The sequence below is a fragment of the Schistocerca nitens genome, chromosome 8, assembly GCF_023898315.1.
Source record: "Schistocerca nitens isolate TAMUIC-IGC-003100 chromosome 8, iqSchNite1.1, whole genome shotgun sequence".
NCBI classification, from domain to species: Eukaryota; Metazoa; Arthropoda; class Insecta; order Orthoptera; family Acrididae; genus Schistocerca; species Schistocerca nitens.
This window is the reverse complement of record NC_064621.1, coordinates 574039372-574055388: the sequence shown is the minus strand read 5'-3', so window position 1 is coordinate 574055388 and position 16017 is coordinate 574039372. Positions and strand designations below refer to the sequence as shown.

The 16017-nt window shown below is 40.4% G+C and overlaps 1 protein-coding gene across 1 annotated transcript; it reads left to right on the top strand.

The window, feature by feature from the left end:
* Nucleotides 1-889: 889 nt before the first annotated feature.
* On the top strand, nucleotides 890-8545 carry LOC126198508 (uncharacterized). The gene is made up of 6 exons (XM_049934892.1): nucleotides 890-929; nucleotides 4084-4194; nucleotides 4761-4897; nucleotides 6306-6370; nucleotides 7198-7281; nucleotides 8379-8545. Exons 2-6 carry the CDS (start codon nucleotides 4084-4086, stop codon nucleotides 8498-8500), a joined length of 519 nt encoding a protein of 172 aa, XP_049790849.1. The 5' UTR covers nucleotides 890-929; the 3' UTR covers nucleotides 8501-8545.
* The last annotated feature ends 7472 nt before the right edge of the window (nucleotides 8546-16017 follow it).

Genomic DNA, 16017 nt, shown 5'->3' with positions numbered 1-16017 from the left:
AACCAAACCTCACATCCATTGTTTATCCAAGATCTCAGACCATCCTACCTTATATCAAACAATCCTGGTTCTGACTGTGAACAGTCTGTCCCGTTACGATCAGCTAGAACTGAGCCAGTGTAAGAAAATCACAATATTTGCCAAATACTCGAAAGGAAAGCCATTAGAATATCAAATGTTTCCACGAACCTTACTGCAGTAAGTCACTTCTACGACAGAGTCTTCTGCTTTCTTGGGACAGTACGAATATCAGTTAACAGCAACAATAATTCAAATTTCAATATTTCTGTTCTGTTTAAGATCGGCTGGTTGAGCTCGCTAAAGTCCGAAAATCATCTAGCATCGTGTTCTCTGAGGATGCTATCCAGGATTAGCAGAAGGAACGTTAGTTATTGGAACACGCCCTACACAACGTCCCAATTGTCATCAAATATTTATCTCCAGATATCTGTTTTATATTAAGATGAAGCGACATATGAAATATAACTAGATGCACTCAAAATTCCTGTGCAGTGAATAGACTTATTTCCTTCAATAAGACCTTCGTTAGTTGGAAAAACTACGTTGATTATCGTTGAAATTATATGCTTTTTACTAATTTTCAGTTACATAAGAAACACTAATCAAATGTATTTTGTCATTGGCACGTGAAATTAATTAACTTGCCTTGTGACTCGCTTTTTTATTCGACTTTCACATGTGCGAATATAAGAAAGCTGCCAGATGTGTCACATGTCGTCGTTTGTTCAGCAGATTAGCAACTGGTTCTACGTGATAAGAAGTAATTAAGTATCACTTTGTCTACTGCTTTCACAGTGTACACAGGTGTCTCTGATACAAGTCCGCACCCAGGCAGCCTTGAACAGAATTGTATTTAAGGGAGACGCACTTCTAGATTGTCACATAACGACATACCACACGGAACAGCTGTAAGTAGCCAAACATTTAACACATACTCCATCTAATTTTGAAAAAGTAGCATTTACTGTGCCCTCTGTAGAAAGTGAATATTAACTACTAATTAGAAACAGGGGGTTACCTGTTATCTGGAGAGTAAACTCCAACAATCTATAACCATTTACCGTGTGATAGGTGATGTTTGAAAAGTAGAAAATTTCACAACTATAGTTAATGTTTGCAAAGGAGAAAATTTCACAACTAGTAAATCCCACTGCCGACTATTTAAGGAATCGAACTTCTATACATAAATTGTCGTATCTCCTGAACCATAAGTCGCATAATGATAGCACATGTCACCTACTTTTCTTGGTACATGTGGTTACCATCTGCAGAATGTGTTGCGAGTAGAGGTAGTGATAAGTAAAAAACTAAAACGTCCTGCTTGAGGCTGCTGTTTTAGCAAACGAGTCGCGGAAATGTGGAAATCAATAAGTGTTCTGATATCACAGATACTGGATGAATGACGTCTGGGTAATCTACACATTTTATAACTTTTTATTTGACTCAGTCAGTTAAGCCCTTAATGCAAGATTATTCCTCTCATTAGTAGATTATGACTGCGTATTAAATTTTTTATTTTGGACAAAAATTTTTGTTGCGTCTGGAAGTGCCCCTGCAAGCAGTCGGATAGGCAACCTCTCCACTAGGATACAGCACCAGTTGAACCATTTAGCAATATAGTTATAGTAATAACAACGAACGTTAACTTACCAGCACGTGAGTCTAAGTATGTGACCTGTATTAGGTGCCTCCGAAACATGTTCAATAGACTGGGAGCCGGTTTCTTTCAGGATTTTTGCTTTGGAGAATTAAAATAATTCTAGTTACAGACGGAATATGTAAAACAAAAAAGTATCAACAGAAAAACACTTCACAACGACTATCTACAATACATTCAGCATATAAAAATGGAAGGAAAAAGCAAGAATTATTCTAACTAAGCTGTCTAGTTATTTTCCCCCGATACACATTGTTAAACCAAGGAGCGGTGTTCAAGCCCATACATTCCGTAATCGCAATCAATAAACTTCAGAGCATTGAAACGTATGAGGAGGCTTGATCCTTTTTCTATATGTGATTCCATAGCTTATTGACACTGTTGTTTTAAGAAAACAATGATGGACAAGAATTCATCCAACTATGCGCTTGATAAATTCGATGGGGTACAGATCAAGCGAATGAGCCTGATAGGATGGTGACAGACACTGTTCTTCGACGCAGACCTGCACGGTGTTCATGAAGTGTGGTTGGTCGTTTTCTGGTCGTGTGGAATTAATGTGCGTGGACAGAAGCTCGTGGAATAAAACCTCGCTGATCAGACAGCCTTCAGGACGTTGGAATTGAGACCTACTGTTACATCAGTTATATCAATAACGTCACACTTCACTGAAGTTCTCTGTTCCATCTAACAATGCAAAAAAATTGTTCAAATGGCTCTGAGCACTATGGGACTTAACAGCTGTGGTCATCAGTCCTTAGAACTACTTAAACCTAACTAACCTAAGGGCATCACACACATCCATGCCCGAGGCAGGATTCTAACCTGCGACCGTAGCGGTCACGCGGTTCCAGACTGAAGCGCCTAGATCCGCACGGCCACACCGGCCGGCCCTAACAATGCAGACTGTGAGGTTAGCGTTTACTGCTGTACTGTCTAACCAATACCATTGTTTCAGGACACAGTGAACTGGGCTCAATGACACGAAAAATATATAGAATGAAGTCCACTGGTATAAAATGATATAATCAAAGTGCGTTCAGAAAACATTAAACTCCAGTGTAATGAAGATGTCGCAACTAATGAAAATAGTGTCAAACTGGTACTCAGAACCAGCATTTCTGAACGCCTGCCTCTGATTTCATTTCAACGAAATTAATTCAATTTAATGATATTTCTAATCCAGGAAAAACCACAATTCTCTACAACAACTTTTTCCTAGGTGGTGGAATCGTTACATCAGCACTGTGAGAAACTCTGGTTGCCGTTTACGAAGTGTCACTGATAAGTAAGATCTTATTCGAAGCTGAATGAATACTCATGTAGCATAACAGTTAAGACTGCTGCTCGTAAAACGCGAGACATCTAGGTTAAGACCAGCCACGACGTATTCCCTCCAGGACGTAGTGAAATGTAACGAATTCTGTAATACAAAATGTTGCTTCTCTTAACGCCAACGAGTGCATTTAACGGGTCTGCAGCATTTGTAGTTTGTGGGCAGTGGACAGTTGTGCAATGACTTCAGTACCTTCCGTCCACCCCTCAACAATGGGCTTTGCACTGTCGACGGAGAAAGCTCCACAACCAGTATTACGGTTCAGTGTCGATACGTCTTACATATGACGAACTCGGACGATTCAAGGTCTGCGGATAAGAATGGGACGTTCCAGTACCCGCTCTGAACACCATAATGTGTCCAGTGGATCCATAGACTCAGAATGCCATCTGAAACCTACTTGCTAAAGACGTAGTGACTGTTGTTTACCAGCGTACTGCTCTTCTCAGTTTCGTTTTGTAGCTCGTTACTGATTTAGCAGAGCGTTTCCTTGTCGTAGATAAGACGGCACTTCTTTCAATCCCTGTTGACCTTCTTAATCAAACTTTAATCACTTGTTGTGTGAACATATTATTCACGTCCTTCCAGTATGGATTTATTCGAGACGTTATTTGTTGGTATTCCAGGCATCATGAACTCTAATAGCTGTTTTTACCTGGAGCAACGAACAGCTTCTTTTGTTGCGTAATGACAAATCCTAAAATTACAACATACACGGAATGATTCAGCTGCCCCTACCCATGAGTTTTATGTAACCTGTATCGCCTTCGAATATCACGCATTCGAAGGAGGTTTCTTTTTAGTAACTGAAAAACTGTGTCTTCCAGCGGAAGCGTATGAGAACACAAAATTTACCTGCATTAAATTTCCTACAAAAATGTGTTGCTCAATTTTCCCGTAGGAATAACGGTTTGCGCGTAGCAAGTGAGGGAGTAAGAGAGTCTCGAGTGTACTTTTTGAAGGCGTTGTGGATTTCATAAAAGCCATAGGTAGGGACAGCTGAATCACCATGTTTATCTTACATATTTCATAAATTTCGATAAACAGTGAGCGTTGCCTTTGCCGACAGATGTTTTCGCTGCTACTCCTGGTGCTGCCCTTGCTGGCGGAGGGTGCTTCCTCAGACAGTGTGGGTTGTGTACTGCCAGCTGCCTCCACTGAGACGTTCTACATGACTACAGTAAGTTATCAGAAGCAGTAGAGAAAGGGTATCTAACAAACTTATATATATTGTACTTGTGATTACTTTACATCTTTTTAAAAGCAGTCTTTTAGTGTCTTTATAGCAGGAGGAAATAAGATTCATAGTTTACATATGACAGTAGAAAAGTGATTGCTGTAAATTAGGGAAACGTATTCACTGAAATCTTCCCCGTAACAGAAATAACTAAAACCTTAAGTCAGAAACTTCCTGAATTGATAGCAATATGTTGCTCAAATTAATATTTTCTTTATATATATGATACTCCAAACTGAGTCAGTGTAACGTATACCTGAATCTTGCTGTAATGTTACATATGTACATATACTTCAGTTGTTTTGGCGTAGTTAAATCCTTCCCCATTTTTGTCTGTTGAGTTTGGTTTTCACCTCTAGTCAACTTGCGGTGAAGCTTATTTTAGTCTTTAACATTAAGGCTATATAGTTTCACTGGATCAGCATGTAAACCCTCCAATTTGTACACTAGAATAGTTATCGTCACATGCTGTGACCACTGTACTTACAAGCTCCGCTGTGGAACCATAGGAGGAGAAGCCGTGGTACCAACAGTACCAGTACCAGGTACCCGGTCTGTTTGACCTGGGCTGCGTCACCTACGTCCAGTCGCCTGGGGAGAGCGACACCGAGATGTACCTCACTGGCAACTTCAGCAAAGCGCCTCTGTAAGTTACCAGGCTAACCTGCTGTAAGTTAAATATCGTATCTACACTGGTTACAATGGTTGGATTCTGTTGGATCACGGTAAATAAATGCAATTAACCTCTTTTCTTGGGAGAGCTTCATTCGTTACAGACGGAAAATAATGCATTCCACTTGAAGCAGTGGAGATGGAAATCTGTACCAATGTAAATAATTTCTGTGACACTCGAAAATTTCGAAGCAGACGTTGACAGTTATTCCTTCAACGTAATCAAATCATTTTGAATACAAAAAAGGGTTTTAGTCGCTACCGAGATATACATCTACCCGGTAGGATTGACCAAATATTATTGTTTCATGATGAATGTCATACTTTCTAAGCAGTCCACATATTTTGTAGTAGCAGCTATGTAGTACAATTATAATATGCCAGGAAGTTCCAGTTTGTGTATTATAAGTTTTAATCTATCAGAAATTTTCAGTCTGGGTATTTAATTTTCTAATTCTCTCAGCGATATGAAGTTATATCGTAAGGAATATGCAGGTAATCGCAAGTTAAACACCAGAAATAAGAACGAGGCAATCCTTTTATAAGGGTATTGCGTATTAATATTTAACATGCTTTCGGTTTTTCAGCTCTTGTCATTATGTACCTATGGAACAGCCTGCATTGTAAGTAGTTCTGGCCAGGGAAAGGATGACACTTATGACTTGCGAAGTATACTTTGCTAGATGGTCTACTGCTTCCATTGACTCCGGAATATGTCTAAAAATATTCCGATTTATGTGAAGACTTGAAAGACCGACTTGGTCTTCTCCCGGAATTTTCAATCTTTACACCTGTATTGCAGCTGCTTGGAAAAAACAGAGCACATACTCTGTGACTTTATCCGAATATTCAGTGATAGATGATAATAAATTGTAAAATTTGTGAAGGTAAAGTATCTTCATTCTTCTGATGTTTTATTTGCATGCGTTCTTCACTTTATAAGACTTTGCTTCCCATATTTTCTTACTATGATTTAGCAACTGTCGTCTAGCTCTGTTGGTTAGAATATTACTTGCGAAGCAAAAGATTTCGGATTTCTGCTCCAGTCCAGTGTGCAATATTAAGCTGTCACGAAGTTTCAGTAACTGATAACCGCTGTATCGCTGCCTCACCATGAAAATTGCAAGTGACATGATATAATTCTTCATTCGCTTCGTAAATTCGTAAACACATTATAACGATCATACAAAAAGAAATGCAAGACATGTTGTGTGCATGTGTGCAGCACTGGCTGAAACGACTACGGAATTCGTTAGTGCTGATTTCAATGAAAAGGCTGCACCCTAGAAACATTTCCCAATTTTAGCACAGCGAATGTCAGTACAATACGCATGAGCATGGTATAAACATTCAACTTACTTGTTCTGTTCTCTTTTTTTCAGATTTCCTCTGAACAGCTATGTGTCAGTCACTGGAAACAAGCTGGACAAGGTCTATGATAGCGTTTGTAAGTGAAAATTCATACTTCCAAAATTTAAAGGCATATTTTTGTTGGTAGAAGAGGGCACACGCATTACTCTTACTGCGGAACAAACTAATTTTTCTTCAATGAATGAGATTTTCACTCTGCAGCGGAGTGTGCGCTGATATGAAACTTCCTGGCAGATTAAAACTGTTTGCCCGACCGAGACTCGAACTCGGGACCTCTGCCTTTCGCGGGCAAGTGCTCTACCAACTGGGCTACCGAAGCACGACTCACACTTCGTACTCACAGCTTTACTTCTGCCAGTACCTCGTCTCCTACCTTCCGAACTTTACAGAAGCTCTCCTGCGAACCTTGCAGAACTAGCACTCCTGAAAGAAAGGATATGCGGAGACATGGCTTAGCCGCAGCCTGGGGGATGTTTCCAGAATGAATCAGCGCACACTCCGCTGCAGACTGAAAATCTCATTATGGAAATATCCCCCAGGCTGTGGCTAAGCCATGTCTTCGCATATCCTTTCTTTCAGGATTGCTAGTTCTGCAAGGTTCGCAGGAGAGCTTCTGTAAAGTTTGAAGGTAGGAGACGAGGTACTGGCAGAAGTAAAGCTGTGAGTAGCGTGTGTGAGTCGTGGTTCGGTAGCTCCGATGGTAGAGCACTTGCCCGCGAAAGGCAAAGGTCCCGAGTTCGAGTCTCGGTCGGGCACACAATTTTAATCTGCCAGGAAGTTTAATTTTTCTTTATCTTATTCCTCTGGAGTAGCTAGACATAGATGTTGCAGCAAACAGTAATTCTAACTGGCACGATCTGTAGACATGTGTGTAAGTTGATATGTATCTTCTTCTCTTTCCAGGGGAATCTCTACTGAGCGGACCATACAATGTAGTGTACTCGCACGAGGATTTCATCATGGACCACTACTGCTTTCTCGGATATGGTTAGTCTCTGTCATCTACTACCTCTAACAACCTCTGCAATATTTTGTGGGTCATGATCGAGCAATGACGATAGTTTCTCATTTCGGTGTGTGAGGGTGAAGGGAAAAAAAGATTGCTCGAGTGATTCTGTGTTCGTCTCACTACTCAATGTTTTAACTTGTATTTGCAATAGATGTTTCTATCTTTTTACAGTACATTTTTCTCAGTTCCATAGACACGAACACTACCAAAAAACGAGTCCTTGAACTTATATCTATATATCCCATGATGAGCCAAACTGTGTATTATTTTCATTTCCTGCTGAAGTTATCCCCATTTAAACTTAGTATAGTAGTAACACTATTTCCAGTTGTAGCATATACGCGGTAGGAAGCGTCTCTTGTCTCATGATTTTGTTAATACTGTCATGTCACATTCGGTATTGATCTTCCGACCAGTTTCACTGACGGAGAGGAGCAGTGGAAACAAGATAGACACTCTTCTGCTAGCATGCTGGATCAAATCGACATCCTGCCATTCATATTATGGACATTAAGATCTCCCTAAATCTCTTAAAGCAAATTTCCGTGCTTATGCTCGGACTCTAATAAACTTGTCGCCAACAAGACGTTAAAGTTTAAGTTCTACTTTTTACCTTCCAAGCCTATTTTCAGTTAACAAACGTTGTGGTATAATTTAGCTGAAATGTTGGAAAGCATTATCGTGTTATTCTAGTGTGTTCTACCCGGCATTAACTCCAGTCTGCGAGCAAATTCATTAAATTCAGAGCCGGTCGGTGTGGCCGAGCGGTTATAGGCGCTACAGACTGGATCCGCGCTACCGCTACGGTCGCAGGTTCGAATCCTACCTCGGGCATGGAGTGTGTGATGTCCTTATGTTAGTTAGGTTTAAGTAGTTCTAAGTTCTAGGGGACTGATGGCCTGAGAAGTTGAGTGCCATAGTGCTCAGAGCCGTTTCAGCCATTAAATTCAGTTGTTGTAAGGAAATCTACGATAATCTGCAAAATTTGCATATTCTACAAAGATTCATGATACTTTTAATCCTATCCGACAATTCGCCGGCGCAAAATTGCGTAACGCGAACGTTTCTGTTACAGAAATGGCTCAAATCTTCACAACTGTCAAGGAACCCAGCGACGAGTTGATGGAGCTGATATGGGAAGTTGTCAGTAATCACACTGAAGTGGACAAGTCGAAATTTAAGAAAGTAGTCTGTTAATGCTATACTTCTGATAAATAAATATTAATGTAGAACATCTTGAAACAGTCTTTTGTTCTCACCCTAATGTCAACATCCATTTTTCCTAGCAACAACAAATTAATAATGTTAAATTGAAAGTACAATTCTGTACCGTTTAAAGTATATTATTAAACATAATTTCTGGCTTAACATATTTCAGTCTCGTATGTAGAAAGACGTTAAAACAAACGGCATCCAGAACAGGGTACGGAAAATTTACTTTTACGTACAGATAGAATGTATGTACGTCAAATCGAACAACGTAAGATAGGGAGCTTTATGCAGGAAGTGTCTTAATACATTTTTTTAGTACGTTATTATTTCCCTGTCGCTAGCCTCACTAGCCTTGTATCTACGGTCCCATCTGAGAAGCTTGCGTTATTACAAACCTGCTGAGACAATGAGAGGTCACGTACTCGCATTGGGAAAACTTTCGAAGTTGTCTTCCATAATATACAAAGTTTCTTAACAACTAACGTTCTTTCTGATTCAGTGAACTAATGTTGATCTGTGGCAGTTGTAATAAAATGTCATCAGCAATGATATATGTTGAAAGTGTACTTCATAGCGTTGTCATTTCTCTTTCTCCTACCATTCCGAGACTTAGGTACATACTGAAGAAACAACGATTTTACGATTCCTACTTTCAGGTGGGAAGTACTTTCTGTTTATGGGCTTCATCTTTCATCGCTGCTCTAACACATAAACTCGATTTTTGCAACGAACTATCTTCTATCTCCGAAAAACTGTCATACGAGTTGAATATTCTGATTACTCAAGACAATTTACCTCTGCACAAATCTGTACATCTTCTACATGGCTCACTATAGCATGGGGATTCGTCTTCGGGTGGGAGATTATCCTCATTGCGATGCTTACACTGAGAAAGGAATCAGACAAGGAGCAATCGGTTATACTAAATGAAACATGATCCAAATACAGCAATATAGATATGTAGAGGTGAATAGCGTTCGATCTGTTTCCAGTTTGATAGAGATTTACGATCAAAATCATGTAGCATCACCTTTATTTCAGAAAATGGGACTGCAATGCAAATTCAGCTAGAAATCCACCGATAAAGAAGTTTCCTACTTTAATGACGTCGGCATCGATGGGACGTTATACAGTCAACATACTTTCCTTCAATTTTCTTTATATTGCCCTTCGCATAAGACACATCCGCTGTGACCCAACAACATTCCTCATATCATCTGTAATACTAACAACACCGATCGTGGCAATAAAACAGTGTTGGGTAATCAAAAGTCGGCTCATTTTCAGATGAGAACAGTCTCCAGGTAATCAGTAAATCATCTTCCCCTCACACCTCTGGTTTCTGGTGACCGTGAGGTGGCAGAAATCACCCACAAACCCGGGTGGCAGTATCGTTCATCTCACTTACTAACTGGCTACCTTAGTTTCTTAAAGAAATGATTATGCTCTCTTTAATTACTTTTCTTTCTTTTGAATGACTCACTTTCTTACTTCACTAATTTCTGTTTAAACATGTTGTGCTCCTTAATTCATATAACTAGCATCTTAAGAAAAGGAAAACATTTTTGAATTATGCAGACTTTTAAAAAGTCTTTTGAATGTAAGTTAAACAATTATCACTTGTTAAGGCATGTAACAGTTTTAGAGGGCTACCACCTCTCATTTACACGTTTTCAAGCAATGAACGTCGGGACAGTATGTGGCCTGTAATGATACTTATGAAAGGAAAATTTACGAATATGGCATTTGTAACTTCAGAGACAGCTTCTAACAAAGTTGACTGGATTTCACTCTCGGAGATGCCTACGATATGCGACACAGAGAGCTAAAGGTTACTACAACTTGTACAATACCGGACGGTGGTTATCATCGTTGGAGGACATAAAAGGGTAGAAATAAATGAGAAGGCAGTAAGACGGAGTTGTAGCCTGTTCCCTTTGTTATTCAGTCTGTACATCGAAGTATCTGAAAAGGAAACCAAGGAAATATTTTGAGGCAGAAGGGAGGAAAAGTTTTGATGACTGCCAATGACACTTCAATACTGTTAAGGGCAGCAAAGGAGTTAGAAGAGCAATTAACTGGAAGTGATTGTGTCTTCGAAGGAAGCCATAATCTGAACATCTATAAAAGTAAAAAAAGATGTAATGCATTGTAGAGGAAGTAAGTCATGTGATGCTGAGGGAATTAGATTAGGGAAGCGAACATTAAAAAAGGCAACGAGTTTTGCTGCTTAGGTATCAAAATTACTGGTAATGGACGATATAGACAGGATATAAAAATGCTTGTTGGAGATGTGTTTCTGATAAAGGAAAATTTGTTAACAAATATGCAGGTTATACGCTCTAAGACAAAGAGAGAGAGAGAGAGAGGAAAGAAAAGGATGCACAGCAAAGGAATTATCTGAATTGGATGGAAATATGAAGGTATGATATCCACGTACAGGCCAACAGATAATTAGTTTAAAAAATATTGTGTGGTTTATTGAAGAGAAAGTGGTTCACAAATTGAGCAAGTAGCTTGTGAGGTAACGGGTGAGTTGTGGCGCCCTGGAAATATTCTAAGTTCGGAATTGGCATGGCCACAGGGCCGCTTGGCAAGCCAGGGCTCGTCAGCGACCAGGTGGTGACCGACGTTAGCCAGAGCAAGAGGGGTAGCCCCAGAGCGTGGTCCAGGCCACGTGGCAGGGATTTAAATGTTAATGCTTCATCGCAGAAAGTACTTTGTGTCAATGAAGGGAGTGCCAAACATGGCGGACTTTGCGAAACCACAATAGCAGACGTTTCACAGCTCTTGTAGAAATTAATAATAGCCAGAGGAATTACGATACCTCAAAAAGAAACGTGTACACTACCATTATTTGCACGTCGATTCTGATGGTGTAACCAGATTTTCAATATCTTTTTTAGTTTAACGTTTAGTATCTGACTGTAAATTATACAAGTAACACTCAGGAACGAATTCCCAAAATCTAAAAGGTTCATCCGATTTTGTCGATCGACATGTCTTTAGAAAGCTATTAATGTAAACCTAAATTGGTAGGAATTACAGGCATGTAACTTGAATAGTATATGACTTATTGGAGGTCAAAGTGGCCGATTACTGTTAATCATGTCAGGCCATCAGTACTCCACAGTTACACGAAAAAGCGGTAGCAGTGTGCCAGTAGTAGAGCAACCCATGTTTGACGCCACTCTGCATTGTTGCAAAATTTATTCAAGATGGCGCCAATGACAACATCCAAGATGACGGTATGTAGACTTGGCAACAGCGCATGACCTCATCCAAGATAGTGGCTTTTGGCGGGAAGATAGGCCAATTGTGCTACATACACTAACCTGTCAGAAAAAATGGCGGGAATTTTGAATTTTGGTGGGAAAATAGGTCAATTGGGCTATCTCCGGTAACCTAAGCCTCCAGAAAAAATGGTGGCACATTTGAATTCCTATACGTTAATGCCTGTGGAACCTTACCTTTCTTTATTATTATTCATTATCATTTATTATTATTATTCATTATCATTTATCATCATTTATTATTATTATTATTTATTATTGGCCTACCTCCACTAGAAAATTCACGCCAAATTCAAATTCCAGCACAATAGTGGCTGCAAAACCGTACTTGTCTTTATTATTATTGATTATTATTCATTATCATTAATCATTTATTATTATTATTATTGGCTTACCTCCACTAGAAAATTGCGCCAAATTCAAATTCCAACACGATTATGCCTCCAAAAATGAACTATTTTCTATTGTCATTTATTATCATTTATTATTTATTTAAGATGTCCGATTTCGGTGGGAAGAAAGCCATTTGCGTTACATCCATAACAAAAAATCTTTCACAATTTCAAATTCCATCACCATAATCTATCACATGTACGAAATAGCCCACGAACTTTCGCGCTCATTTATCCTTTCACTGCTAAGCTATGAAAATCGCGACAAATAATAACGTGCACTTATAGTAACCAAATTCACATTCTTTGATTTTGTATGGGAAAAAAGAGCTGATGTCTTTATTTGAAGCAGTATGGTCATCACTTGTTCTACAGCACAATCTGTACACATCTTCGAGATCCCAGTGCAGTCGCCAGGACGTCCACGCTACAACTGAATTAGTTGAAATCATCGCTGCACCTGGCCCCATCTCCCAGGCGCCACAGTCGCCGAGCGAGCGGCCGCATAGCCCCAAGCGCCACAGGTAAGGCAGCAGCCATATGGCCCTACGTCACGGCCAGTCCAGCGCTCTTGTCAACAACATGTTTTCGTGGACAGGGGAGTCTGCCCCCACCGACCAGTTGGCGCAAAAGATGTTCGCTGGACACGATCAAACCTGTCGATGCCAACAATACACCATCCACCTCATGGCTTTGTGAGACCGAGAACGTCGTGCTACATGTTTGGCGCAAAGTTCGCTTGACAGTGGAAACCGCTGTGACTGTATAACAGCTTGTTTGGTCGCCACGAGACCTCTCGCTAAGTTAATTGACTCTCTTTCGCGCGTACATTATAACCGGACTTGTGCCACGCCGCCGCCCCGCTGACGTCCGACCGTTTACGTCACGCACCCTCGATCGCCCCCTCCATACACGCGACGGACAGAGTCTTCTGTAAATATGCTCCCACATCGCTCATCTAACCTATCAATTACCTAAGTACTTAATTCCATTTCAATTTTAATCATATTAAATAATTCAATTTACAATTTCATATACGTATGCAAGGGTGTTCAACTACCTACTTTCAAGTACTTTTCGAGGACCAGACCACCACCTCTTCCTAGGAACCCTCGCCGAGTTTGAATTCTGTCCGTAAAGAAACGACACTTGCGCTGTCGCTACCAACCTAAGAAAATTGCACATAGAGAAAGGGCACTTGTACTAACCTCATCCACCCGACCACCACTTCCTCCTAGGATCATGCGCCAAGTGTGAAATCTGCCAGTAAACAAAGATCACTTGCGTCTTCGCTACCAATGTAAGAAAATTTCTGAAAATGAAGTGTACCACCACCCCCACTTCCTAGGGGACGGGTGGTAAAACGACTCAGCCCACATTAGGCTGATGGAAGGAGGAAGGAGTGTACTTTATTTATTTGGAAGCAATTTATTTAGGGATAGAGTATATGTATCACAGAACACACGCTCTCACATGCCCCCACAGCATACAGACCTGCAAACTACTCCTATATAACTCATGTATAAAACTCTACACACAAGCATGCTAACTGTAAACCGTCAAAAAAGTCACTGCACAGCCTACAGACATGTAAAGCACACCTACATAATTCATAACATTCACGCCCAGAGAACCAAACAACTCTTAATTTCCCTAATTAATAATCCATCTAAAATCCCTGCCGCCTAATTGTCAACTTTTTAAAATCACTGCACTTGTCATCACTCGGGGAGGTAAGGAAGGACTGCATTCTATTTATCTCGAGCCATTTTATTTAGTCATGGAGTGTATTTGTGACAAAACACCTGCATTGATCTGATTGTGATCATCTGACACAGCCCACAAACACGTAAACAACGCCTAATTTCACCGCACAATAACAAACTGCTCTTAAATAATGCGGTACACAATATCCACAGATGAGCTCTGTACTCTTAAAATCTCCAAATAACGCACAGCACAGGGCACTCACATGATCGCAAAATAGTGGAACAGACGAGCCCAAACACCCTCACTCAATACCCTGCCCCCAGCTGCCAAACCGACCAAAAGTCTCTGCTCGGCCTCCCCCAAACATGACCTCCTCACAGTCGCATTCGCGCTTAACACCGGAGAAATTCATATCACCTATGCGCCTTAGATTACGCTCCAAGGCAGGCAGCGCGCACGTGCGGTCGGCGGGAGTGGGGTTCCAGAGCCTCCAGCCAAGTTCAGCTTCTGCGCGGTCGTGACAGCCGACCACAAAGGGCGATCAATGACACATGTGAAAGCTGCATTGTTCTTCTCTGAATACCGTCGGTGTCTCAGGTCTGGAGCTGCCTTCACGTCTATTGTCGCAGTAGCCCATAGTTTGTTGACACACACGATTAACGCCGCTGCGAAAACACTTACTACTCGCCTGCAACCGAGATGGTGATGGAAAACCCATCACTTTGACCTGTGCTGCAGGGGCGTGTAATGATTGACAGCACTCTATTTATTTTTTCAAACAACTTATTGAACCGTACGCTATATCTATCACACTATCACAAGACACCCACCCAGATGTGGTGACTGGAGGTGACTGGATACGCCTGGGTTACATTTACAGACAATTTTAGAACACAGAACGATATGTTATGTCGCAGTCGCATGGATGGATCTGACATAAAATCAAAACAAATGCGAAAACTGATTAGGGCATATGTATAAACTAAAATAATACACACCGAAATACGGTGAAAATGAGGACGTACTTGCTTATCTTGTCGATCACATGGAGCAATTTGTACATGGAGTCAAGTATGCGGCAGCAAGAGGAATGTAGGAAAACGTTGACATCGGAGGGAGCGGAATCAGGAAGATAGTCAATGTTTTCTCGTTGAGTTCGTATTAAAGTGTATGCCTACTGAGGTAGCAGTGATACACACGAGTTGAATACTGCATTTGATGCTTTTCAGGAGGACAGAGAATCATTCACGTCTAAACTTAATCACATATGTATTAAAGAATAACAGAGAGTGTACTGATCTATTGAGGTAGACCTGTAACTAAGTACGATTTAAACGTTGACTCAATTATTCTAGAGAAGGACAAGTTGCTCAAGGTCAATTTTTTTCCAGAGTTCTATCTGGATGCTTTACTCACGTGATATAGCCTGCGTTCTAGTCGTACGCAGCTACAATACTTCACATATGATAGACTGGATGATTTATGTAAAAATGTGTCAAACTATGTTGGGCATAAGTATCACTCCGTTCTTGTTCTTCTTAACTGTACGCTATTAAATTACTCCGTTCTTGTTCTTCTTAACTGTATGCTATTAAATTAAGATACTTTTAGATCTGTTACTATAGATTGATATGGTGTGCTAAGCTCCAAGACTTGGTTATATCTCGAGAAATGTGGTGCACTTGGAGGGATTAGGACTAGGAAAGCTCTATTCAGTCAAGAGAGGTGAAGTGTAGCTGTATTCATCTGCTTGTTTGAGGATTAATTGGGTAGCGATATTGTGGGTTGGGTTGGTCAATTCCGAGGTGAGGATGGTCTTTTAACGTAAGGGGGCGAGATTGCTCTGTGAGCGCCATACACAGAGAGATTGATTGAGTACTGTGCGTAAGGTCTTAGAAGTATGTTTAGCTTTGTCTGGTATACTTTGTAACCTCTCCACAGAAAATATGTTAAATAAAAAATTTGAGATGGAACCAAGCGTAAACTCCCCACAGAAATCTAAGAATGATAATTGACCATAAACCACACAATAATATTAATTAAATAATGAACCGTGAACGAAATGTAACCTCCCAACAGAAATAATAATATCTGGTAAATTTTATAA

Coding starts and splice junctions, on each gene's coding strand:
- LOC126198508 (XM_049934892.1), top strand. CDS start 4,084: ATGTTTTCGCTGCTACTCCTGGTGCTGCCCTTGCTGGCGGAGGGTGCT. Junction 4,195..4,760: donor AGACGTTCTACATGACTACA/GTAAGTTATCAG, acceptor GTGGAACCATAG/GAGGAGAAGCCGTGGTACCA. Junction 4,898..6,305: donor AACTTCAGCAAAGCGCCTCT/GTAAGTTACCAG, acceptor TCTTTTTTTCAG/ATTTCCTCTGAACAGCTATG.